The following is a 25,037-nucleotide window of genomic DNA, read 5'->3' on the forward strand; positions in this document are numbered from 1 at the left end:
TACTCCATTGCTTTGTTTGCTCACGATGCTGGTTTGGAACAGAAACCTTTGACTGTCCCTGTAGATATTGCCTTACTTCTGTCTCTATCATCAGACTTGTTTTTAATCTTTTTTTCTGAATTTGTTTTGTGGAAGAGGTGCAGACATTCAATGATTTATGCTAATTCCATTTCAAGCACAAAGTAAAGACTTCTAATCCTGGCTTGGCCATGTAAACCCACTGGGTGACCTGGGAAAGTCACACTCTCTCAGCCTGAGAAGACAGCAGTGGCACACCCCCTCTAAAGAAACTTGCCAAGAAAACCCCGTGATAGGTTTGCCTTAGGATTGCCATAAGTTGGAAATGACTTGAAAAGCACAGAACAACAACTTGGCTAGTTCATCAAACATGTTTCTCCCCACTTTAAAGTGGAGTTAGTATTGGGGGAAACAGTATTGGTGTGTGGGTACATGAATACATTTCTGCAAATACATTGTTAAACATAAACAATTTGAAGAAGTGTGTCTGAAGATAAATTCTGGAACAGCAAAGGTGGAGTGAAATTAAATGTAACAGCATAACTCTATGATTCTATGAACTGATATGGATGTAATGCAGCATCTAATGATGCAATCAGAGGACACAGTCAGAAATATAAGGAGTCATGTATTTCTATTAAGAATGCATGAGTTACAGAGGCTTCCAGAAAGAAAGCTGTAATGAAAGTTGTAAAAAGAAGTGATATAATTTGCTTATGAAGAGAATACTGTCAGCGCAACTGCTGGGGTCCAACAACCCTTGTCAGCAACTCAAACGAGTCCTGGGGTTAAGCAGCCAGACCCTTGGAGCAGAGCTGGCAAATTTCCAGAAGCCGAAGCGTGGCTCCCCGAGTCCAATTGGGATGACAGCAACTGGATGTCTTCCAGGAACTGCAGTAATGCAGGAACCTTCAGGGACACACAGCAAACCGATGCTGTAGCTTCTTCTGATAAACCACCAGAGAAACAAAAGTCCCCAAAGTGCTCTTTATTCACAGTGCTATAATACAATACTAGATCTCTCAAACTCCACAACATACCAATCCAACTCCTACTTCAAACCCACACCACACCCTTGCAACCCCTGGGCTTATATAGTCTCCAGACCATGTGGTCTCCCAAACCCAGTGAGTTCAGGTGTGTAGCCATGCCATGTGTCTCCTCTGCAATCCAGACACATGTTTCATCATCCATGGCTACGTGCACTTGGACACTGAAGAGTCCTTGACACAATGAGCTTCAGCTGTGCTAGATCAGCCTTGCCACTCTGCTGAAGGCTCATGGCCAAACACACACACATCAAGCATTTCCCTGTGTACTGTGTTTTAACCCTTCAAATCCTGACAAATACAGATATGATTTATATGTTTTTTAAATTTATGATGTTAAACAACCACTACAGTTGCCATCCTCTCCAAATAGCAGAGCCATCAGACAGGTTGACTGAAGAGAATGAATTTATCTTTAGCAAAATAGTTTGGAGTCCAAATCTGCTGGGCTCTGGGCCTATGGATGCCAGTTTACCTAGAATCCTCTTTATAACTAAATTAATTTTAATTTTAATTTATTTTAATCATAGCAAAATTTGGCAGGACAGTGGCTGATGTTGGTCCATCGCTAAGAACATTAGGTATACTCCAAGTGTCATTTCTCCATACACCATCCCAACACAGCACCATCCTGCTTGTGATGTCACATTGCTGTTGTGACATCTGGATTGAATAAACCTGCAAGGGCAAAAAAAGAGGAAGAAATATTTGGGTTTTTTTTTTTTTCACTATGGGACAGCTCTCCTCGTAAAAGCCCTATGTTTAAAAAAAAAGGACTAATGATTTCCAGGATGAACAAGATGGGATTTGGACAGAACTTCCCACAACTGGCCACAGATCAGCAACTGGGAAAGAGGGGAAGCTTTGTTTCACGAACCAGATCCAGTCTGAATTTACCACCACTGGTTGTGTATCAGAAACTAGCCACCTACGATGGGAAGGATGACATAAACCGGGTATTTTTAAAGCTTTCTGCCCTTTATAGCAATTTGAAAGACCCGCTAAAGGAGATGCTGCTTCGGTGTGATTGTGAAGATCAAGGAAAACGTAGGTGCTACTTACAGCCACTCATTTTATACACTGTATGTAGATGGTAATAAGGCTGGCAACATTTTTATTTGTCTTGACTTCTGCATACTAGGCTGCTAAGGAAGTTGGCAACTCCAGAGAATTTGAAAATATTTGCTCAGAAGATGAGAGAGACTTCTAGCAGGCAATACACTGGGCACCCAATAATTTTTAAATGGAACAAAGATTGGCAGTCTTTAATAGCTTTGCGACAGGACAGGTGCAGGTGTAACAAAGGAGCTTACATCTACATGGCATAAGAACTAAAAAGTATTTACTCCCTTAGATGACATCTCCAGGTGGAAACTGATTGTTGCCACAGGGCAGTATTATCCCATGTTGTCATATACTAATATAGTTTTTATGTGGCTGGTTCAGAATCTGAGAAAATTAATGCCTAGAGTCCCAACATTTTAGCAGCTGCAGCCTGAGACGTTGTTATCCACTCTTTAATAACATCAATGATAATGAAGGCCAGAAACCACTTTAATGCTACTTTGCAGAAGATTAAAGAAATGTCTGAAGTGGGATAAAGAGAGGATTATATTTCAATAAAATTAATCCTTCCTAGATAAAGAAAGCTACACTGTCCATCTGGAAAAACCCAATTCAGTATTTTGTGAGAAAAGAGCATTTAATTTGCTCAAGACTTTAAGGCATATACTGTAAAAGTAAAACAAGTAAAAACCCATTTGAAAAGAGATTGAAAAATAAACACCACACATGCCTGAACTGGAGAACAAATGGTAAGAGTCTCTCAAGCCATGCATGTCTCAGTTATAAAATCTTGATGGTAGGTTGCTATTAATGTGGTAATTTCCCCCCCTATTTTGTTACTTGTGAAGTTCCCCTCTTGACACAGTGTATACTTCTCAGAGATAAAACTCAGCAAACCTTTATTCAGTAACTATAGATCCACACTAGGGACATTTGTTATCAGAATAAACACCGCACATGCATGAACAGCAAGCATTAGCAGTGCCTCATTAAACCACACATAGGCGGGTTACAGACGGGCAGGGGAGGACGTCTTGGAGGTGTATTCAGCTGAATGCGGAGCCTCCAGACGGCCCGCCCCGGGGGCGTGCTTCAGGTGTTGGGGCTTCCACACGGGGGGGCAGTGAAGACGCCTCACCTGGGTCCGTTTCGGACCCGGAGTTTCCAAACCGCCGCCTCGGAGGACGCTGCAAAAAGAGAGGCAGCTTCCTCACGGGCGGCCCAAACCGTGACTTTTTTTTTCTTTTGCCGCATGAGAGGTGCAGCGGCGGCAGAAAGCCTGTCTGCGCATTTAAAGCACCCAAGCCCCTTTAAACTTTTTCCCTGTGCACTCTAAAGCTAGGCAGGAGTGGTGTGAGGTAGCAATGTCCAAACTCTGTCCTTCCAGGCATTTGGACTTCATGTCCCAGAATCCCAGACCACAGGGCAAGGTGGCTGGGGATTCTGGGAGATGAAGTCCAAACGCCTGGGAGGACAGAGTTTGGAGATTGCTGGTTTGGGGACCAGTGAGCCAGGCATGGTGGGAGGAGAGAACAGGAAGGGTAGAATAGAGTAGATAGGGCTGGGAGGGAACACATGCCCTGGGAGGCGAAATGATGTCTTTATGGGACATCATGGTACCTAGTGCCTTGTCAGTGCTCCCTGCCCCTTGATCCCAGGCCCCCTCTAGTTGCCCTTTGCCTTTGGGGGCAAGTTTAGAGGGCATCAAAAGGTCTTGGGCACATTCAAGCTCCGGGGTCTCCTCCTCCTCCTACTCCTCCACCAGCACAGGCTCTGCTCTGGCTGGTTGGCCCGCCGGGACCCTGACACGCTCCCCACTGGTGGCTAATCTGTTGGGCCTGATGCTTCCATCACTTTTAATGAAAGCATACAGCTCCTTGTAAAAGGGCGGGGGGGGGCGCCCTTCGTAGTACTTTTTTTTCCTTTGCCGGCTGGCGGATGTGCAGCTGCGCAGCGCTAAGCAGCGGCGGCAGAAAGCCTATGGGCGCATTTAAAGTGCCCAAGCCCCTTTAAAACTTCCCCCCCGCTCTGCCCAAAAACAATGGTGGTCTCCTGCCAGCTGGTGATCAGCTGGTGTTGGCATCCTTGTCCACTTGCACGTTGCCAATGTCACCAGCATCATGGATGCCTCCTCTCCTTTGGTCCCCGCGCTCCTGCTGAATCTGCAATGCGCAGCCACAGCTGTCTCTGCTGCCACCGCTGTCCCCCTGCCATCTCCCCTCACCTCCTTTGTACATATGTCAATATTTACAGTTTTAGCGTTTTTTATTGTTAGGTGAAAATGGCAGAGGAATGTGTGTAGGGGTGCACTTTAAAGTCCAAACTTTCCAAGCAGCGCATGCGTACATGTTGCTCTAGGGTTAGGGTTAGGGTTAGGGTTAGGGTTACGAGGCTTAAAATGCGCCGCAGCTGTGCCTCAGCTTCCACAGCTGCATGGCATCGGACGTTGCAATTAAAGCTTGACTGCAAACCACGCATGTCCCGGGAACCCGACCCATTATGCGACGCAGCTGACACGGAGCTTTTAAACCGGCAACTTATATTTGCGGCGTAGCAATTCTGACGTATCGGTGCAGCAGCTTACAGACGGAGCTGCGCAGGTACGTATCAAACAGAAAAGAAGCGGAAAAAAGCAGCACCTTTTTAATGCCGCTTCTTCCTGCTTGGGGCGTGCGGGGGGCGTGTTCATGACGGCATTCAGGTAAAGCCCGTCTGAAGGCTCTACCTTCATGACGTCATGAGTACATCCCTTTTTGCCCGTCTGTAACCCGCCTGAGGTCAGCAACCATGTGCTCCTTGAATTATCTTTGTACTTGATCATATCTTGAAATGTGCTGCTTTGCAAGTAATGCATGCATGTGTATTGGTTTGTTCCACTGTCAGACAGCCCTTACTGTCAGGAGGTTCCTCCTAATGTTGAGATGGAATCTCTTTTCCTATAACTTGCATCCATTGTTCTGGGTCTTGTTCTCTGGAGCAGCAGAAAACAAGCTTCCTCCCTCAATATGACATCTCTTCAAGTATTTAAACAGGGCTGTCTTATCACCTCTTAACCTTCTCTTCTCCAGGCTAAACATCCCCAGCTCCCTAAGTCGTTCCTCATAGGGCATGGTTTCCAGGCCCTTCACCATTTTAGTCACCCTCCTTTAGTCACCCTCCTTATCAAGAGAGGCATTTTTCCTTCCCTCTCATGTTTGTGCTTCAACATAGTAAGAAGAACATGTGTGGTGCCGTCTTGTTTCTTGCATATAAAATTTGCACTAGCAGTGGCATAGGACCATATATACACATTTTGTAGTAATATAGAGCCACTGTGGCATAGTGGTTTGAACACTGAACTATGATTTTGGTGGCCAGGGTTCATATCCTCACTTGGCCATTGAACCCCACTGGGTGACCTTGGGTAAGCCACATTCTTTCATCTTCAGAGGATGGCAGTGACAAACCCACTCTGAAGAAACTTGTTTAGAAAACCCTGTCATAAGATCACTATAAGTAGGAAACCACCTGAACAATGTTTCCACCACAATGTATTATTCTGAAGTACAAGGAATGCATCCTGGGCTTTAGGGACATGTAAGCTATCCCACCATCTCCTATTCTTTATATATTAACTAGGAAGTACTAAAGTAAGGAGGTTTACTTCTGAATAAAGACTCATCTATTACAATACCAGGCAACAGTTACTGGAGTCTAGTAATTACTATTCTTTTAAATTTAGAACATGACAAAAAGTACAATTAAATATATACTGGCATACCAGTTAGCAAAGCCTCTGATAGTAGAAACTCTTTTTAGGAGGGCTTTTTTCAGCACTCATTCAGCTCACCTTTCTTTCATCCCCATCCTCTGTCTATGGAGTTTAGTGCACAGCTAAAAACAGTGACTTACCACTGCTGAATTCAATTCTAATTCTTGAAGTATCCTGATATTATCACATGCGTTTTTCCGCTGCCACCAGCCAAGTGAATCCCAGGTAACGTCCGGCTAAAATCCGAGGTCAGCCAGCCGATTTGCAAAGCCGGGAGCTTCCCAATTTTGAAGAGGCCAGCTGACCTCTGGCCAGCTGCACTGGCAGCAAAACATGTCTGATAATATCAGGATACGTCCTGAATTAGAATTGAATTCGGCATTGGTAAGTCACTTTTTTTTTAGCTGTGCACTAAACTAACTCAAGGCTTCTTAGCAGGTTTGGCAATGGAAGGATAGAGGAGGGCTGGAGAATCAGACTTTCAGGGTCAGGTTGTGGAAGCATGCCTGCATTAATGCAATAAACAAAAGCTTGAGCTGGGAAAGACTGTAATTCTACCCTAGTTGTGTTAACTACAGCAGAGAAAACAAACTGCTTCTGCCTCCAGATTTCCTTAATCTGCATGCAAGAAACACCAAAAAACTGAAAAGGGGAGAATACACAAGCCTGCCTCAGCAGCTACTCCCAGCATAGATCTGTTTGGTCACTAAAAAATGCAATCATAAGAAAAGTAGAAGCTGGAAAAAGAAGTTATTTTGGATACAATTTGGAAGAAGCCTTCAAAGGTCTCTAGAAGGTTGAAAATGTTTTTGTTGACTTATGCGAGGCTTAACTGAGCTAGTTGTTTCATTTCACATGTGTGTATTGTTAGTTTTGAATAAAAGGTTTGCTTAAATATGTTGAACTGCACTTTTTTGTAGTGCAGAACCTTATTCCTTCTCTTTAAATGTGTTCGTTTGTTTTTTGCCTCTGGCACCAATTCTGTGTTAAAAAAGGTTATCCACATCTCCTTCATTAAATGAGAGAAGTCTCTAACTTCACTACAATTTATAACATACAGTGCACCTTTTATAATGTACAGTGCACCCTTTTTATGCGGGGATCCGTTCCGGACCCCCTGCGTAAAAAAAACAAACGCGTATGCCTGAGCCCCATTGAAAGTAATGGGGTTCATGCATGGTGTGATGGTGTGGCGACACGGCGGCACACGTGCGCCATGGGTGCGCACTCCCATTACTTTCATTGGGATGTGCCACCCCTTGCGCTCCTGTGCAGCTTTCAGCGTATGCTGAAAGCCGCGTATAATGCGTCTGCATATGATGCAGGCGCACTGTATAGTCTAATTGCAGAGAGCCAGCATGGTGTAGTGGCTTGAGTGTTGACTATGACTCTGGAGAATAGGGTCTGATTTCCAGCTCAGCCATGAAACCCACTGGGTGACCTTGCGCAAGTCACACTCTTTCAGCCTCAGGGAAAGGCAATGGCAAACCTCCTCTGAACAAATCTTGCCAAGAAAACCCAGGATAGGTTCAGTTTAGGGTTTCCACAACTCGGAAATGACTTGAAGGCACACATCAACAAGTCTAATTGCAACGGCATATTCAAATATATCAAAGCAGTGACCCTGTGCAAATTCATGCTGTAAGTGATTACAGTCTTGTAAAACAAAAGAATTCCATAAATTAGGTAGAAAAAAGGAACATGGAGAACAGGCAAAGGAAGCCGTGTACACAGCAAGGGAAAACATGGATAGGCTGGTTGGAGCCACAGAAAGCAATTCCAGTGGCTGCATTTTTGGTTAATGCTTAGTGGTTAAGACACCAATTCTGATTGGCAGAAGATCAGCAGGTTGGCAATTTGAGGCCAGAGTGCTGCATGATGGGGTGAGCTCCTGTCACTAGTCCCAACTTCTGCCAACCTAGCAGTTTGAAAGCATGCAAATGCAAGTAGACAGGTACCACTTAAGTGGGAAGGTAACAGCGTTCGGTGCAGTCATGATGGCCACATGACTACCAGAGCAGTCCTCGGACAACGCTGGCTCTTTGGCTTAAAAACGGAGATGAGCACCACCCCCTACAGTCGATTACGACTAGACATTCATGTCAAGGGACTACCTTTACCTTTAAAGTAGATAATCCATTCCCTATATTCTTGAACCATGTCACTTTACAAGAGGAATATTCCTCAATAGTAGGACATTGTCAAAATGTATGCAAAACATGTTCATACCAGTGGTCTGAAGTGACATTGCAAATTAGCTTTATCAGCTGTAGTAGATGCTAGGGTTGTTAATTTAATAGCAGCCTGACAAACATCAAGTTAGCAATCTTGTCTTGGCATGAAAATTCCAAGAGAAAGCATTACCTGCTAACTTACTGTATATTTGGCTGCCGTTAAAAATGCAGCATCAGAGTCAATAAAACCAAAAGAGTGCAGCCACTTTCCATTTACTACCACCATAGCAACTTTACATTTCACCACCCCAGTACTTAAGACAGTATCTTTTTCTCCCTTTCTCTTCAGGTTTTAAAGTCTCCTACTTTGACGTGTTTGCAAAGAATGAGCTACCTCGGGATGTATATTCTTCACCATCACCAGATCACATGCCTCCAGGAAAAAGATTTTTTTCCAACAAGGCTGCCAAAGAACATGCAGCCCTAGGAGCGTACAAACAGGGTGCTCCAATGGCAACTATAGTTGCAAGGTATGATACACCATGAAAGCTGTTTGCAGTGATTTCATCTATTATTCAATTCCTTATTTAGTCACTTTGTATTTTGCATTTTCATCTATGTTTTAAAAATTCCTGATATTAAGATGGTGGAAGAAATTCCTCTGATTTCCACTGGAAATCTTCCTGCAACAGTTAGCAAGTCAGAAAACATGACCATTTGGCAATTTACCGTAATCATTTTTCCTTACCTAAATAAATTAAATAATAAATAAATTGTTTATTTATAAACCGCTTTCCCCAGGATCAAAGCGGTGTACAGTATAGAGGTAAATACAATACAAAACAAATGACATATTAAAAATACACATCAATACCCATTAATTCCACAAATATTGGCTAAAAACATTCCACATTATTAAAATCGCAATTATAAATACCTACATCATTAAACAGTAAGGGGAGGGAAACTTTATTACAAGGAATTGGGAGGGTAGGCTTGTAGGAAGAGGTAAGTTTTTAATGCCTTTTTAAAGGCTTCCACTAAGGCAGATCTCTTCAGGTAAGGCGTTCCAAAGAGAAGGCGCTACTGCCGTAAAAGCCCTTTGCTGGGTAGTCTCCAATCTCACCCTTGGATGACTGAGTACCAATTTTCCTGTTGACCTGAGAGTGCAGGGTGGATTATGCAGGGAGAGGCATTCCCTCAAGTAATCCAAGCCATTTAGGGCTTTAAAGGTAATAACCAACACTTTGTATTGGGACCGGAAACAGATTGGCAGCCAGTGAAGAGATTTTAAGACGGGCATTATATGGTCAGATCTTGCCGTCCCCGTAATTAACCTGGCTGCTGCATTTTGAATCAATTGAAGTTTCCGAACCTGATACAAAGGTAGCCCCATGTAGAGCGCATTGCAGAAATCCAAACGAGAGGTTACCAGTGCATGTACTACATTTTCTAGGTCCTTTCAGTCCAGACAAGGACATAGTTGGTGTATCAGCCGAAGCTGGTACCAAGCACTCCTGGCCATCGCATCTACTTGAGATGATAATTGTAGAGATGGATCCAGGAGTACTCCCAAACTACGAACTGTATCCTTTAGGGGAAGTTTAACCCCGTCTAGGACAGGATGACAAATTTCCCTGCCTGGACCAGGGGAACCTATCATGAGTACCTCTGTTTTCTCTGGATTCAATCTGAATTTGTTTTCCCTCATCCATCCCATTACTGCCTCCAGGCAGGCATCGGGAGGAGAGGTGCCATCCTTAGTCACTGTATCAGTCGGAGACATGGAGAGATAGATCTGTGTGTCATCAGCGTACTGATAACACCGGCCTCCATGGCTCCGGATGATCTCTCCCAGCGGCTTCATGTAAATGTTAAATAGCATGGGGGACAAAATGGCGCCCTGAGGAACGCCTGATGTAAGCTCTCTTTTCCGAGAGCAGCTGTCCCCCAGCCTCACCATCTGGAACCTTCCCGAGAGATAGGACCGGAACCACTGGAGCGCAGTGCCCCTGATACCCAAATCTCTCAGGCATTCCAGAAGGATACCATAGTCGATAGTATCGAAGGCCGCTGAGATGTCCAAGAACACCAACAGAGTTATGTCTCCTCTGTTGGTGGCCAGACGGAGGTCATCGACTAAGGCGACCATGGCAGTCTCAACTCCGTAACCCGACCTGAAGCCAGTTTGAAATGGGTCAAGATAATCGGTTTCATCCAAGACCGCCTGGAGCTGAGAGGCGACTGCCCTTTCAATCACCTTGTCCAAGAATGGTAATAGGGAGACCGGTCTATAATTACCCATAGATAGGGGATCAAGGGATGGTTTCTTTAATAGAGGCTTTACCACAGCCTGTTTCAAAGAAGTTGGAACAGTACCTTCCCGAAGAGATGTATTTATTCTTAGATGGAGAGCGAACTTTATAACATCTCCTCCCTGCACGGTCAGCCAAGAGGGTCAAGGGTCAAGTGGGCAAGTCGTCTTTTTCACGTATCCAAGGAGCTTGTCCACGTCCTCGGTACTCACAAACTCGAATTGATCCAGAATAACCTTGTTACCAGAGACATTGGATACCTCTAAACTTTTTGTTTCATTGGTACATATTCCTGTTTTGTCAGGAATTTCACAGTCTCTTCTTTCGTTATATATTTAGGGATGTAGCCAAATCCCAGACTGTTTAAAACTTGTATTTAACCTTGAAAGCTGCCAGCCTGACAGCTAATTAAAGTCTTAAAAAAACAACTCTGGAAAGTTTCTATCTGTTATGATATTCCAAAATATGAAAGTGTAAATGAATGACCAGGTCACACTTTCATAGGCAGCTTTCTCTTTGGAACAGAACACCACATATGCTTTATACTTGTCAAAACACTGGAAATGGGAGAACGAAACAGAATCCCAAATATCACAGAATGCATTTTTATGTTGAAGAGAACCACTCTCAAAGACAAGGAAAATCTGAAAGGAGACTGAACTAAAAGTTCTTGGAACACAAGAGAATAAAACTGTAATCTTATTATTTTTAAAAAAGGAAAAAAGTGTAAACCCACTAACTCCATTCATTGTCAATATTTATCTGGACATAGTTATCAGTGTCTTGCATATGGAGTCTCTCACTGTCACTCACCTCTTTTAGTTCTCCCATCTCAGCACAACAAATTGGAAATTTCCTTCCTTGGCAGAAGAGATCTACAAATACTTGTTTGACTGTAATATTTATTTATAGGGCTCTTTATGATCCCATTGACAGGACATCAAGATAATTTTCAATAATCTAAATTCATCCCAAACTTTTATGCATGCAAGGAATTGTAATTTTTTTTTAAAAAAAAGTGTTGAAAGCTCCTGCATTGGCTGCCCCCAGAACATTTCACCTATTATTCTACAGGATTAGAGCATGCGACAGTTTTGAGGCTACCAACTGATTTAAACATTCCACAAAACTATTTATTTGATACACACACACACTTTATATTCTAGGGATCAAACTATCTATGGTCATCAGAGTCACATGAAAGCTGTTCTAAAACCATTTTTTTGGAGGGTGCTACTACTCCCAGTGGTTATGTATTCTACAGGCGGTACAGATATTTGTGCACATGGAAGACAGGAAGGTATTCATCTCTTTCCCAGAAAATAATTTTATTTATTAAGCCCATCCTATTCAAGTTTTTTGTTGTTCTGTATCAGGGGAGGGAAGGTATCTTTCCCATACAAGGTGGGGAAAAATGTGGAAACACAAAAGGAAAAAAGCAGAAAAAAAGCAGTGACCCACAGACTGGAAGTGCTGAATATACTGTGTATTCTTATATGCAAAAAAGAGACACAAAAGATTGCAGCAATTACAGAACAGTCACACTCATTTCCCATGCAAGCAAAATCATGCTCCAAATTCAAAGATTCCTACCATATATGGAGTGAGAAATCCCAGAGGTGCAAATTGGATTCTGGAAAGGAAAAGTTACTAGGGATCACGTTGCAAACATACAATAATGGATAATGGAGAACACCAGATAATTCCAAGAGAAAATCTGCACGTGTTTTATTGACTACAGCCAAGCTTTTCACTACATAAATCATGTTTGGATGTGAGAACATGGTCAGCGAAGAAAGCTGATAGAAAGAAAATCAATTCATTTGAGATGTGGCTCTGGAGAAGAGTGTCGAGGATATCATGGACAGCCAAGAAGATAATCAAACGGGTTCTAGAACAGGATTAATCCCGAACTTTCCCTATAAGCCAGGATGACTAAACTGAGGCTGTTGTATTTGGCCACATCATGACAAGCCATGAATCATTAGAAAAGCCAATGGTGCTTGGAAAGGTAGAGGGCAGTAGAAAGAGAGGAAGACCACAAGTGAGATGATTAGACTTGATCAGAGAGGCCACAAGCTTGAACCTGCAGATTCTGAGAAGAGGAGTGAATAGAGGGTCTTGGAGATGTCTCATCCACAGGGTCACCATGAGATGAGATCGACCCAAGGGCATTTAACAACAATAACAACAGAAAAGAGGCATGAAACACAAACATACACACATAAACCCTTCTGCTACAACTTACCCTTTTTGGATTTAACAGAATGAAACCCATTCTTAGCTCAACCATTTCCATATATATCTGCTTCATTTTTTCAGCTTAAAAAGAAGTGTCCTCCTTTCACTGTTTCAAACTTTATAATTGCCCAGTTTTAGGGGAAGTCATATCTCTTTGCTCCTAGCATGCAACTCTAAAGATCAAAGTTAATCACAAATTTCTACCACAGTTTTCACAGAACTAATACTGTTCTTTTAACATAATCTTTGAAGGGGTAGCAATGTTAATTTCTTGTAGCAAAACCTACAGAGTCCCATGCCACCTTAAAGACGGATACATTTATTGTATCACAAGTACTTCACGGAATATAACCCATTTTTTCAAACACATGAAGTATTATGTAGCGATTCAGTTATAAATAACTTAATATATTGTGTGTGTGTGTGTGGGGGGGGTGATCGACAATGATATCACAGGGCAAACACTGAAAAATTAGAGTTTTGGACTATCACCAGAGATTTGAATCAGCAGATTCTTGACAGATTATAAATATTAAATGATTTTATCTAGTGCTAGAATGTTGGTGTTAACCAGTATATTCTGGGAGTAACTGACCCTGTGAGTGTTTTACAGCTCATACTACAATAAACAAATTTCATAGTCATTGAGGTGCCTAACACTCTTGCCATGACCTTCATGAGCCACTGGAAGATCATAAACTTCCACCAGTGTGCTTAAGCCAATGGTCTAGATGGCAAAGGCTTTTTCTTCTTCTTCCCCAGAACAGCAGTTGGATGGCTCTGAAGTGCAGCTCTACTGCCCTGGCTGCTGTTTGGTTATGTGGATGCCTGGTTCCCATCCAGCTGACATTGTGCAATGCTGTTGTGCAGCTCAAAGGAGGCTATGAACATTTTCATATTCCCTAATGTACAGGGCCAAATCCAGGCACCTACAACCTCAATGTCACTTATAGTGGCCACCAAGTGCCAGGGAGCCTTCTTGGCCAATTTCCAAAAATTGCTTACACTGAGGAAATAGGGGGGTTACACCAGTGTAACTAATCAACAGGATCCTGGCCTTTGTTATATTAATGTATAATACTAATCAAATGCCATAAAAGACAGCAAAATGCATGGAATTGTTATAAAGCTGCACAGCATTTATTCTTAACATAAACATTTGTAAAGAATATATATTTATTCAAATTTTCTAACACAAATAATGACACCTTTCCCTCTTTACAACAGATGGACACCAAAGAGCATGTCAACACAGTATGACCAGAAATCAGTTCTGCAAGAGCTTGTGAAATTTGGTGAGATTGAATCAGTGGTCCCTTTCGGAAGACAAACAGTGATTATCGTATTCAAAGAGGTCAGCTCAGCATGTAAAGCAATGAGTGCTTTCCCACCTAATGGGCCAGAAAGAAGTATGCGATGTTTTTGGCATCACAAGTTCATGTCCAAATATGTCACACCCAAATTCCGAAAGACAAAAAACTCTGCAACTTTAGTAACTTTGTGATTTCAGTAATGGTGTCATCAATATATTAAGTGGATTATCCTTATCAGCATTAAGGCACAATCTGGATACGCATCTGAACTATTAATTTAATGACAATTGTTCCTGCAGTAAAGAAACTAGTTTTATAGAAATGCTTCGTGTATGACTGGGAAGACATCACAGTTTTGATTTCTTTTGAAAGAAGCTCACTACAGCATTCAAGCACTCATCAGACGTCCATCTTTCTTGGAGGCACACACACTCTTGAGAGTTAACTTCATGTAGCTTATCTTTGTCCATGCTTCGTAGCAACTGCTTGGAGACTGTCAAGGACTGGGAAAAGAGGGAGAAATTAACAGCCCACTGTTAGTTGGAAACCACATTTCTTTAATGATGGAACTATACATTAAAAGGTGCACAGAATGCCTGGATTCTTGTTGGTTCACTAGCACTTTTCACTAGCACTTTTCTCAAGTTATGCAATGGTGGAAATAAAAGATCTAAACCAAAAGGTATCAAGTGTCCACAGACTGCTCTACCCCATTATTGTCAATGGTGGAGTGCCCACAGAACCATACACGCATTGCCACACATTGACTAAAATGGGGCTTCAGCATGAGTGTGTTTTCTCATTCATAGCAGGGCCCAGAACCAAACCCTTGTGGATGGGAAGAATACACTGTGAAATATCTTGCTTTTGGATTGTTTTTTCTATATTACAACACTTTGGACTGGTTGCAGAGTCCTTTTGTGTTTTAGTCAGATAAAGGTACAGTTGGCCTTTCATGTCCACAGATTGCTTATCCATGGATTCAACCATCCATGACTTCAAAATATTCCAAAAAGGTATAAATTCTAAAAAGCAAACCTTGATTTTGCTATTTTATCATTTTGATGGAATTTGAGCTTCCAAGGATTTTGGTATTCATGGCCCACTGTATTGATTAATTTGTGTTTATTATTTTATTTTATTGTTTTATTGTAGTATGTTAGTATGTTGTGTGTGTGTGTATATATATATCTATCTTTATGTATGTTTTATATATCTATCTTTTTCTTCCTTCTTCTGAATTTTTCTATGCTGGTGTTAAATTATATTGTATATATCAAACCAAATAAATAATTTAAGAATATCTGTTTAGAGGAGGTTTGTCCTTGCCTTCCTCTGAGGCTAAGAGAGTATGACTTGCCCAAGGCTTCCACGGCTGAGTGGAGATTTGAATCCTGGCCTCCAGAGCCGTAGTTTAATGCTCAAACCACTATACCACATTGGCTCTTTTTGCAGTCAAACAAGTTTAGGTGAACCCCATATACCCCAACACAGAAGTGAACTACCCTGAGTTCAATGCGATTTAATCACATGCAAGTGTTAAAAAATTGTAGCTGCGGCACTTATAAGCTTCAGGACTGGTTCTTTGCAAAGTGAAATATTCAGAGTGAGAAATCAGGACAATGCCTAAAAAAAAGTATAATATGGAACCTGTTAAAACTGACCCAATTATAATAGGTCCAATTTCATTCTTATAGTAATTTATCTACTACAGCACCTATGCAAAAAAGTAATACGAGTTACAGGGGGAAAAAAATTCTTCATAGGAAAGAAAAACAGTTATTTTTCCTGATCTATTTCATTTACTCTATAGTCATGACTTCCAGAAAAACAAATCACATGCATTACCTATTTAGTTCCAATATGTATAATTAATTAATATTTTAATATGCTACAAACTGTAACAAGATGGGGATCAAAATATCAGATTAGTAAGGTTGAGAAAAAGCTTTCCTCAGTGCTAGAAAAACTTAAAACGGATGAAGTTAATCAATCATATCAAGCAATGTGTCATTTTAATAAAAAGCAAGAAAAAGTGACAGTTGAATGACGAGCATTATTGCATTACAAAATTAAGACAACAGGCAGCGAGATAGAAGCAGCTATCTGTTTACATCTCCACATGTCCTTGAAGCACATTTGTTCTATTTCCAACTGACTAGATTATCGCACTACACTCTTAAAACGGGGCTAGGTTGCTTTAACTGCTCTGGAGCCTCCTGTTGCATTCTGGGACTTGTAGTTTAGGAAGGGCCATTTAGACTATTCAGCCAGAGAGCTCTTAAGCCTCACTGAACTACAAACCTCAAAAGTGCAACAGAAGGCAGTCAGAGCAGTTAAAGTGATCTACCAGTGTTTTAAGAGTGTAGTGCCATAATTTAGTGAGACAATTGTAAATGCATGCCTATTGTCCAGCTGGAAAAAATCTGTTTGGCAAAAGCTAGGCTTTTATGACCATCTCTCTCTGGAGGGAGAAGAGAAGTACTACGACATTATGCAGGGAGATAAACAGAAAGTCACTTCTATCTCGCTGCTTTTCGTCCTTCTTTTGTAATGCGACAAGGCTATATGACTCACAGGAAAAATCCACTCCCTTCTCTAATGGATCTGGAAAGGACACAAGAAAGAAAGGGGTTTGAAAGTGTAGTACTGACACCATTATTATTATTAGTGGCGGTAGTAGTAGTAGTAGTAGCAGTATCCTGCTCTTTCCCCAGAACTGGCCTTGCATTCTTCAGGGAATCACAGAACCACAGAGCTGAATGGGACCCCAAGGTCTATCTAATCTAAAAGTCTGCCATGCAGACAAGCACAAACAAAACACTCCTAAAACACAGCTTTTCCACCTCTACTTAAATAATCCCAAAAGAGGGAGAGCCCACCAACCACCAAGGCAGTCCATTCCACTGCTTAACAGCTCTTACAGTAAAGACATTCTTCCTAATGTTTAGGCGGAATCTCTTCTCTTCTAATTTGAATTCACTGGTTTGTGTTCTAGTCTCTGGAGCAGATGAACGACTCCTTTCATTCTTTATAATCTGGAACAGAGACCCTTTTTTCACTGGAAAAGTGTGAATAGCCAGGGCTGCATCACGGAAATGTCTCTAAACTGGGAGGACAAAATCTGTAGCCAAAGGACTGTGTACTGCCCCAAGTGCCACACCACCACCACTCATTTCTACCTTTGCCAATTTCCTACTGATTTCAGAGACTACTCTTTTGACGCTGCTGCTGCCAGCACAGAAAAGGATGCCTTAGGATTTCTGAAAAAGGGCGCCAAGAGCTCTTTCTTCACCTAGAGCAAGGGTCAGCAAAGTGCTGCCTGCCCACATGCCACACGTGCCCCCAGGAACTCTGGGGGGAAATTTCAAATGTTATTGCTTCAAAATGCCCCCGCCAATGCATTCTAGGTTTGTAGAGGGCATTTCCACCATCTTTGGAGTGCCCCCAGGGGTAAAAAGCAATTTTTGTAAAGTTTTTCAAAAAATATTTGTTTTGCCTCCAAATGTTTTTTTATGGAACAAGATGCATTTCCTCCAATTTTATGCCTCCCAGGCCAATTTAGACCCAAGAGAGGCTTTTTTGAAATAGGAAGTGAACAGGTAGTGACATCTCCCAGCCCTAAAATGGCACAGGAAGGCCCCCAATTGTGGAGGAAATAACCCCAGTGTCTCCTAGAGGGTGTTTGAGGATGTGTGTATACAGTCAGCCCTCTGTAGCCACAGATTTTTTTTTATCCATGGGTCCAACCATACAGTTTGAAAATATTTTAAAAAATTATATAAATTCCAAAAAGGAAACCTTGATTTTGCTATTTTATGTAAGGGACACCATTTTACTTCCATTGTACTCAATGGGACCTGAGCATTCATGGATTTTGTTATACACTGGGGGGGGCCTTGAACCAAACCCCAAGGAACTACTGTATATGTATACGGATGAAGAAACAGGTGTGGTGGTGAAGTGTGCACTAATTGTGTATGAACACACACACACACACATATATATACTTATGAATACACACACACACACATATACATACATACATACATATATGCTTGTGAAGATTTTGTCAACATTATTGCTGCAAAATATTTCTTTTTTTAACACAAGCTTTTAGGCCCAAATCCAATCATGCAGTCTGCCAGTTGTTCTTGGACTGCAATTCCCATCAGCCAATGTAGCCAGTGGTAAGGAATGATGGAAAGTGCAGTCCAAAAACAAGAACATTTGGAGGACCACAACATCTGCCAAGTGCCAGCTTAAGAGCTTAAGATGTAACCAATTTTTAACACCAACGTTTCTCGGAAGGCTTGCATATTCCTTCAATCTTATCCACACTTCTTTCTGGAAAGCATTGTCAGGAAAAACCTCTGTCACAAGCCCCTGGGAACAGGCTTCTGCAGCAGTCAGCTTCTTGTTGAAAAGCAGCACCTCAGCAGCCTGAATGAAAAGAAGAGAAGAATGGGGAGGGGAGAGTTTAAAAAGTAAATTTAAATGTTTTTTTTTAAATCTTATTGCAAGGAGAACTAACAGCTTCACAGCAGAGTGCTTGCTTTGTATGCAGAAGATCCCAAATTAAATTGGTATTTCCAGTTTAAAAGACCAGGAAGCAGATTACAGGGGAAAAATTTTTTCCTGAGAGTCTGAAAAGTCAAAGTAGACAGTGCTGCACTAGAATGTCATGGTCTTTGATCGGGATTCCTATTTCTCCCTGTGCTCCTATTTAATCTACAGCATGTTTAGCTGCTGAAAATGTTGTGCACATAAATGCTTTCTATGTCAGTACTGAGTTGGGAACCAAAGACATCCTAAATCTCACACATGACCCATTAATGACTCTAACAAGACTTCTTTCTGAAATGCTATCTGGGAGACAGAGTAGAGTTTTAGTTAAACTACAGTCAAACTCATTTAGTCAAATGAAATAAATGCTTTTTAAAATGAAATAAATGAAAATGAAATGAATCATCTTTCTCTGAAGATGTCAGCCACAGATACCGGCGAAACATGAGGAATAAACTCTTCTAGAACATGGCCACATAGCTCGAAAAACCCACAAAAGCTATAAATAAGCCACCTTGAGTCCCATGTCGGAAGAAATGCAGGATATTAATCAATTAATTAAATTGCTGTTGTTGTTGTTACTGTGTGTTTCCAAGTCATTTTTGATTTATGTCAACCCTAAGGCAAGCCTATCATAGAGTTTTCTTGGCAAATTTCTGTACAGGAGTTTTGTCTCTAACATCCTTTCGGGCTGAGAAAATGTGACCCAGTGGGGTTTTGTTTTTTGTTTTGCTTAAGCAGGGATTTGAACCCTGATCTCTAGACCTGCAGTCCAACACTCAAACGTACACATGGTTAAATCCAGCACTCATCCTATCTAGAGCAGAGCCACTTAATTAAATAGGAGTTAATTAAGTTGAAACTAATAGATTCCATTCATTTCAATAGGTTTAATGGGGGACTAATGTTGGATGTAATTCATAGTATGACCCATTTCTTGAGTCCTGTTACCAAGGGTTCTTTAACAGGATCCCTCCTTGTCCACTTTCCTCACATTTCCACCTGAAGAAAGACATGACAGAGGAGTGTGAGGCTGGGCATTCCTTTGCTCCTGTGTTACAGAAAGCATGGTGAATAACAGAGTTTTATGGTACAACTTTGCCTGAGCAAAGCCCAGAAATAAGCCATCAAACAAAGCATTCATAAGAGCCCTACCTCCATGCCATCTGACATCATCCGGCCTGGGAGGGAGTGAAAAGGCAGGCCTAACTCCATCAGAGCTAGCCAGAGCAAGAAGAAGGGCCCTTCCTCTAGTCCATCTGCCATGGTCCAGGCCTCAGAGGGAGAGAAGAACTGCTGGACCTGATCTCCTTCCCCACTGCCATTCCCTTCTCCTTTTGTGTCATGTCTTTTTAGATTGTAAGTCTGGGGGCAGGGAACCATCTGAATAACAATCTGTAAGCTACTCTGAGAGCCTTTAGGACTGAGTAGCAGGGTATAAATTCAGCAAACAAACAAACAAACAAACAAACAAACCCATGTCTTACCTTGGCTAAACCCATAATTTTGGGAAATGTATATGAGGAACATCCTTCTGGACTCAGACCCAGGTTGCTAAAAGGTGTGTGAAATGTAGCCTGTGAAAAAAAGAGACTCTTCACTCAAAATTTTACTTTCAAATGATATGGTATACATCTATCTGAAAATCTATCTGTTATACATCTATCTGTTATAAATTCTGGGTATGAATAGCAATCAGACTAGAGATGTTTGGCTTGTAGATATTAGAGAGTTTGTAAGCACAATAAGATAATAAGTGTGGCCCTAACTCTACAGTCATCATTTTCAGCTGCTCATTTATAACATAAAGGCACAATGTAGCCAGATTTTTGACTTTCAGAACACAACTCATCAGCTGTCCAATTACAGCTGTCATCCAAAATGTGAACATGGATGGCCGTGGACATACTCTTGACCCATGGAAGACCAAAGTTAATTCCATGAAAGATAGGACCTAGATATAACCAGCAACAGTAACATCTTTGAAATATGAATCATTCCCAGCACTGACATTTATAAACTTGATCATTTACTTGAACAAGAATGAGACACTTGCCCAGGTTTCCCACACTTATCTCCTGCAAATACCTACTCAGGGCCATCTTGACTACTGATATTTGACTCATGGAACACTAAGCAAGTTATTTTCAACCACCTCTTTTAGGCAGCCTTTCTAATGGTCACAATCATGTATCTAGAGGAAGGAAATCTAAGCCAAGAGGATCCAACCATTGTTTAACAAATGCTATTGTAATTTTAGTGTTGTTTGAAGCCCAGAACTGCTTTGAGTTTTCCTAGAGAAAGAAAAGCTGTATAAAAACGGAATAGATTTTATTCAAAGTCACCTCTAATTCTATGAGACCTAATACTGGATACAGGAAGCAATCACGCAGAAGACTTACTCTGTCAGTAGCATATACAATGTCAAACAGTCCAAGGAGAGTCACGGAGATTCCAACAGCTGGCCCATTCACAACGGCAATCAATGGCTTAGGAAAATCAATAAAATGGTCAACAAAGTTTCTGGAAGTATAAAAGGAACAGGACTTTATATAGTGGGACAGTTTTTGTTGCTGTCAGAAATTTTCTCATATCACAACAAACGTGCTAACTATATCAGAAGAATGCTACACATTGTAACACAGGACACATTCCTCCCCTAAAGAAATAGTACCAAATAACTACAAAATATCAAGTTCTAATGCCAATACTTCTGGTTCCTTTATGATTTGGATGAATATTTTCCCTTAACAACAGTTAGTAGGAGCTACAGAAACTATGAAAAACACCACCTTTTTAGTTCTGAACATTTTCATGTTATTGCTCAATACATGCCTCACATCTTCAACTATTTTCTGTTTTATGTGCAGCCTAAAGGCAAAGTTACTATTTTCTGACTGACTTTTATCATGCTGTGATTCCTCACGTGAATCACACTGATATTCCTGCTTCTCCCTAAAAGCCTATAAAGCAGGACTAATTTGTTTGCGGGTTTTTCCTTTGTTTAATATTATTTCAAACTATAATGGGTGCTCTGACTTGCAAAATGAATTGTGGAATGGCAGTCAACAAAAAGTAAATACTGTACAGTCGGCCCTCCACATCTGTGGCTTTGTTTGACTTTTGTGAATTTGATTACTCATGGATTTTATTAATATGTTATCTCTAGAAATCTCTAGCTCCTCCAGTGCAACTTACTGGTCAACCTCTGAAAGAGGCTGTGCTGGAGGACCTAGAGATACCTAGAGGGAATACGTACTTCTCTATGCATTTGTAAATCCTCCAGTACAATTCTATGGCCAGCCTCCAGAAGAGTTGCACTGCAGGACCTAGAGATTCCTAGAGAAGTTCTCTCAGGTAAAAAAAAAAAACATTTGCAGTTTTTCCACTTTCAGTGGCCCGTGCCCCTAATTGCAACAAATGTGGAGGTCTCACTGTACACTGTGTTGACCTCTTAAGCTTGGAAGGATTTTATGGAATTACAGAGATTTGAGTGGTGGTTTTAAGACTAAGGAAACTGTCACTTCTGATCCTCTCAAGCTGCATTTGCACTGCAGACATAATCCAAGTTGAAACCACTTTAAGTGAAATGGTTCAATGCTATGGAATTCTGGGAATTGTAGTTTTGTAACATTTAGCTTTCTGTGTCAGAGACCGCTTGTGCCACAACAAACTACATTTCCCAGAATTCCATAGCACTGAGCCATGACAGTTAAAGTGGTGTCAACCAGGATTATTTATGCAGTGCAGATGCAGCCTCAGTTAGCAAAATATGTTCAAAATGTGGGATTTTGTAAGAACAATTCTGCATGGATCTTACTTGCATTTCACTGGGTACTTCTCTATTTGCCTAATTTTATGTGTGTTCTCATATATAAGTTAGACATGAGGTAGTATATTTATAGACATTTTTGAGCAGATGTATTGTTGTTGTGTGCCTCCACGTCATTTCTGATTTATGGTAACACTAAGGTGAACCTATCATGGGATTTTCCTGAATTGTGTTTTTATCAGTAACGATTAAGGAGAGAAAAAACCCATTCTGCTCCTTAACCTGCAAAAGGAAAAGAAGAAATTACATCTAGGAAATGAAACTACAATGTAACTTTGTATTTACCTCTGCCACAAATTTTTAAATCTAGTCAAAATATATATATCAAGTCAACTGGGCTCCTATAAATGAAGCACAAGAGTCTGATACAGAAGATGTGCCTATATCTGCAATTCTATGTGCCCTTATATCATATGCTCTAGCAACCTCTGTGTGGAGATATGTTGTTTAAATGATGCATGCGGCTGAAGAGGCTGGAAGCCACGCTAAAGCCACGCTCAAGTCCTAAGGACTAGAGCGCAGCTTTGGCACAGCTTCTGGCCTCTTAAGATGCATGTGTCATTTAAACAGCATACCTCCAAAGTGGCCCGAAGCAGCTTTATTTTGGCCTGTCTGTTCAGGCCCTTAGTTTCTCATTTTCTAAAATGGTTTGACACCATGCATATGCTGCATACTTATCAATGCATTTCAACATAATGTAAAGTAAGTCCTACTTCAGATTCTGTGCACTCTTCTTTGCTTCCTCCTCTATATTATCTGTTGGGATGTTGGCATAGTTGTTCAAATCATTTCCACTGCTGTAGTAATCTCCACTGCCTGTAAAGAAGTATACAGCAAAGGTAAAATATATAAATGGGGAGTAGCTGTTATGCTCATAAAGATATATACCAGATTGAAACATCAAGTATATCGTGGGCATGCCTGAATAAAAGGTTGGAGTTTTATGTGTCCTTGATTTCAAATTGAAGATCTTTAAGCGTTTGCATGACTATAAATTTGCAATGAGAAAAATTATTTAAACAAAGATTTCTCCAACTGTATTGCTTGGAATTGCCATTTTTACTTGACTAGAGACAACGGATGCTTTTAGGTTTTTTTAAGGAGTTCTTCTGCATTTGGATAACATTGTATAATATGCAGAACAGATTGGTCTTTTAACAGTCACAGTAGAAAAAAACACCAGGTTTCTAACATTGTAAAGAAGACAACAAAATTTAAATGCTTTGCAATTTGGCAGAATTACTGTATATACTTGTATACAAGCTGATTTCATGCATAGGTTGAGGGCAGGTTTGGGCACCAAAATTATGGATTTTGATATTATCTGTGGATAAGTCAAGGGTAAAACCTTGGGGCATGTAACAAAGGATGTAAAGGATGAAGCAAAGGAAACAGTGCCAAAGAACTCACAAAATTCAAAAAGGTCAGAAGCAGTGCCAAGCGCTCATGTTTTGCCACTCTACTCAGAGAAAGGGATAGTTCCTTTTTTTTTATAAGAGTTAAGGTACAGTACTTGTACTGAACCATGGATAAATCAGCCCAGTTTATTGGGGCCTATTTTATGACTAAAATTTCTAGACTTATACATGAGTATGTATGGTATCAATTTTTAATTTGTGTTTAATAGCCCACAATGTCAACTAAACAGCATCCAATAAGGACGGAAAAGTCCATGTTTAAGATACTACACTTTTATTCCCTTGATTTATGGATTTATGTGGACCAGGCTAGATGCATAATGACTCAGATGACAAAATGGATCTTTCTCAAATCAATGTATTCTGGTGCAGGGAAGGAGATGATTTGGAGAGAAGAAACTGAGATTATGGGAGGGGGGGATTAACCTTTACCTACATCTGCAGCTTCTCCCATGCCTTCTCATCTTCCAGATTCTTTCCCATAGCCCAGGCTGTTAGATGCATGTTTCTATTTGGATGCCTTCTTACTCTGGGTCTTTCTTTGCCTCATTTCTTTCCTTCTGAGTGACATATCACCTTGAAACTAGTAATGTCCCTACTGTGTTTTCTGTAGGCCCAATGCCTTCTTAGGCCCCATCCAGTTAATGGCAATAGTTTGTCTACATTTATTTAAAATGATCAAAATCATTATCTTCACCCAACATCAACAGTTAAACAGAATTAAAGAAATGGAAAGCAAAGCATGCTTTTATTAACAATGAAAATGATCTTGAAAATATTTAGCCATGGTGTTTGTGGAAAGCTTTCCACATTAATGTAGAAAGTCTTTCTATGCCCCTTTCCCTATGTATGCAAGAATTTTTGTCTTAGCCTCTTAAATACAAACTAAGTATTTAAAAAATAGATCTATATCTGTGCTCTTCTGGGTCTTCACAAGAAAAAATGCACACTGAGGTTTTGAAAATATGCTGTAAAGTAATGCTTCTCAGACTGATGTGATGTGAGGGATCAGCATTTTTTTCCGAATGTGCTGGAGACAGGTACCATATTTGTGCCCATTGGCTACAACTGTCTCTTTCTTTCCTGGAAACTCACCAGAAAACAGCAGCTACTAGCTCAGGGACTGGCATCAGTAAAGAGAACATGACTTTGAGTAGCACTGCTCTAAAGTAAGAAAGAACTTGACATATGAGACCGTGCAAGGTAGTCATGTTGGCTGTTACTGGAACACCAGTATGCTGCACCCTGAGTAGGTGCAGAGATGTAAAAGAAAATCTCAATCTAGTCAGAAAAGA

General features: G+C 40.9%; 3 protein-coding genes across 9 annotated transcripts in view; 1 reads left to right on the forward strand and 2 right to left on the reverse strand.

Annotated features, from left to right (window-relative positions):
- The window catches only part of LOC121928148, a 448,580-nt gene that overhangs the window by 84,105 nt on the left and 339,438 nt on the right, over nt 1–25,037 (reverse strand). The gene's annotated exons all lie outside the window — the stretch shown is intronic.
- On the forward strand, nt 1,670–14,117 carry LOC121929095 (uncharacterized protein C6orf201 homolog). The gene is made up of 3 exons (XM_042464410.1): nt 1,670–2,114; nt 8,407–8,587; nt 13,841–14,117. Exons 1-3 carry the CDS (start codon nt 1,826–1,828, stop codon nt 14,115–14,117), a joined length of 747 nt encoding a protein of 248 aa, XP_042320344.1. The 5' UTR covers nt 1,670–1,825.
- Nucleotides 13,731–25,037, reverse strand: part of LOC121928147 (enoyl-CoA delta isomerase 2-like) — a 50,656-nt gene continuing 39,349 nt past the window's right edge. For all 7 annotated transcript variants that reach the window (XM_042462467.1, XM_042462466.1, XM_042462469.1 and 4 more), the window contains 5 exons: nt 23,038–23,140; nt 20,895–21,015; nt 19,980–20,069; nt 18,226–18,369; nt 13,731–14,429 (listed from right to left, as the gene is read on the reverse strand). In XM_042462467.1, the coding sequence (XP_042318401.1) occupies nt 14,274–14,429; nt 18,226–18,369; nt 19,980–20,069; nt 20,895–21,015; nt 23,038–23,140 (614 nt within the window). In that variant the 3' untranslated portion in view covers nt 13,731–14,273. The remainder of the gene's footprint in view (nt 14,430–18,225; nt 18,370–19,979; nt 20,070–20,894; nt 21,016–23,037; nt 23,141–25,037) is intronic.

Source organism: Sceloporus undulatus, chromosome 4, assembly GCF_019175285.1.
Source record: "Sceloporus undulatus isolate JIND9_A2432 ecotype Alabama chromosome 4, SceUnd_v1.1, whole genome shotgun sequence".
NCBI lineage: Eukaryota > Metazoa > Chordata > Lepidosauria > Squamata > Phrynosomatidae > Sceloporus > Sceloporus undulatus.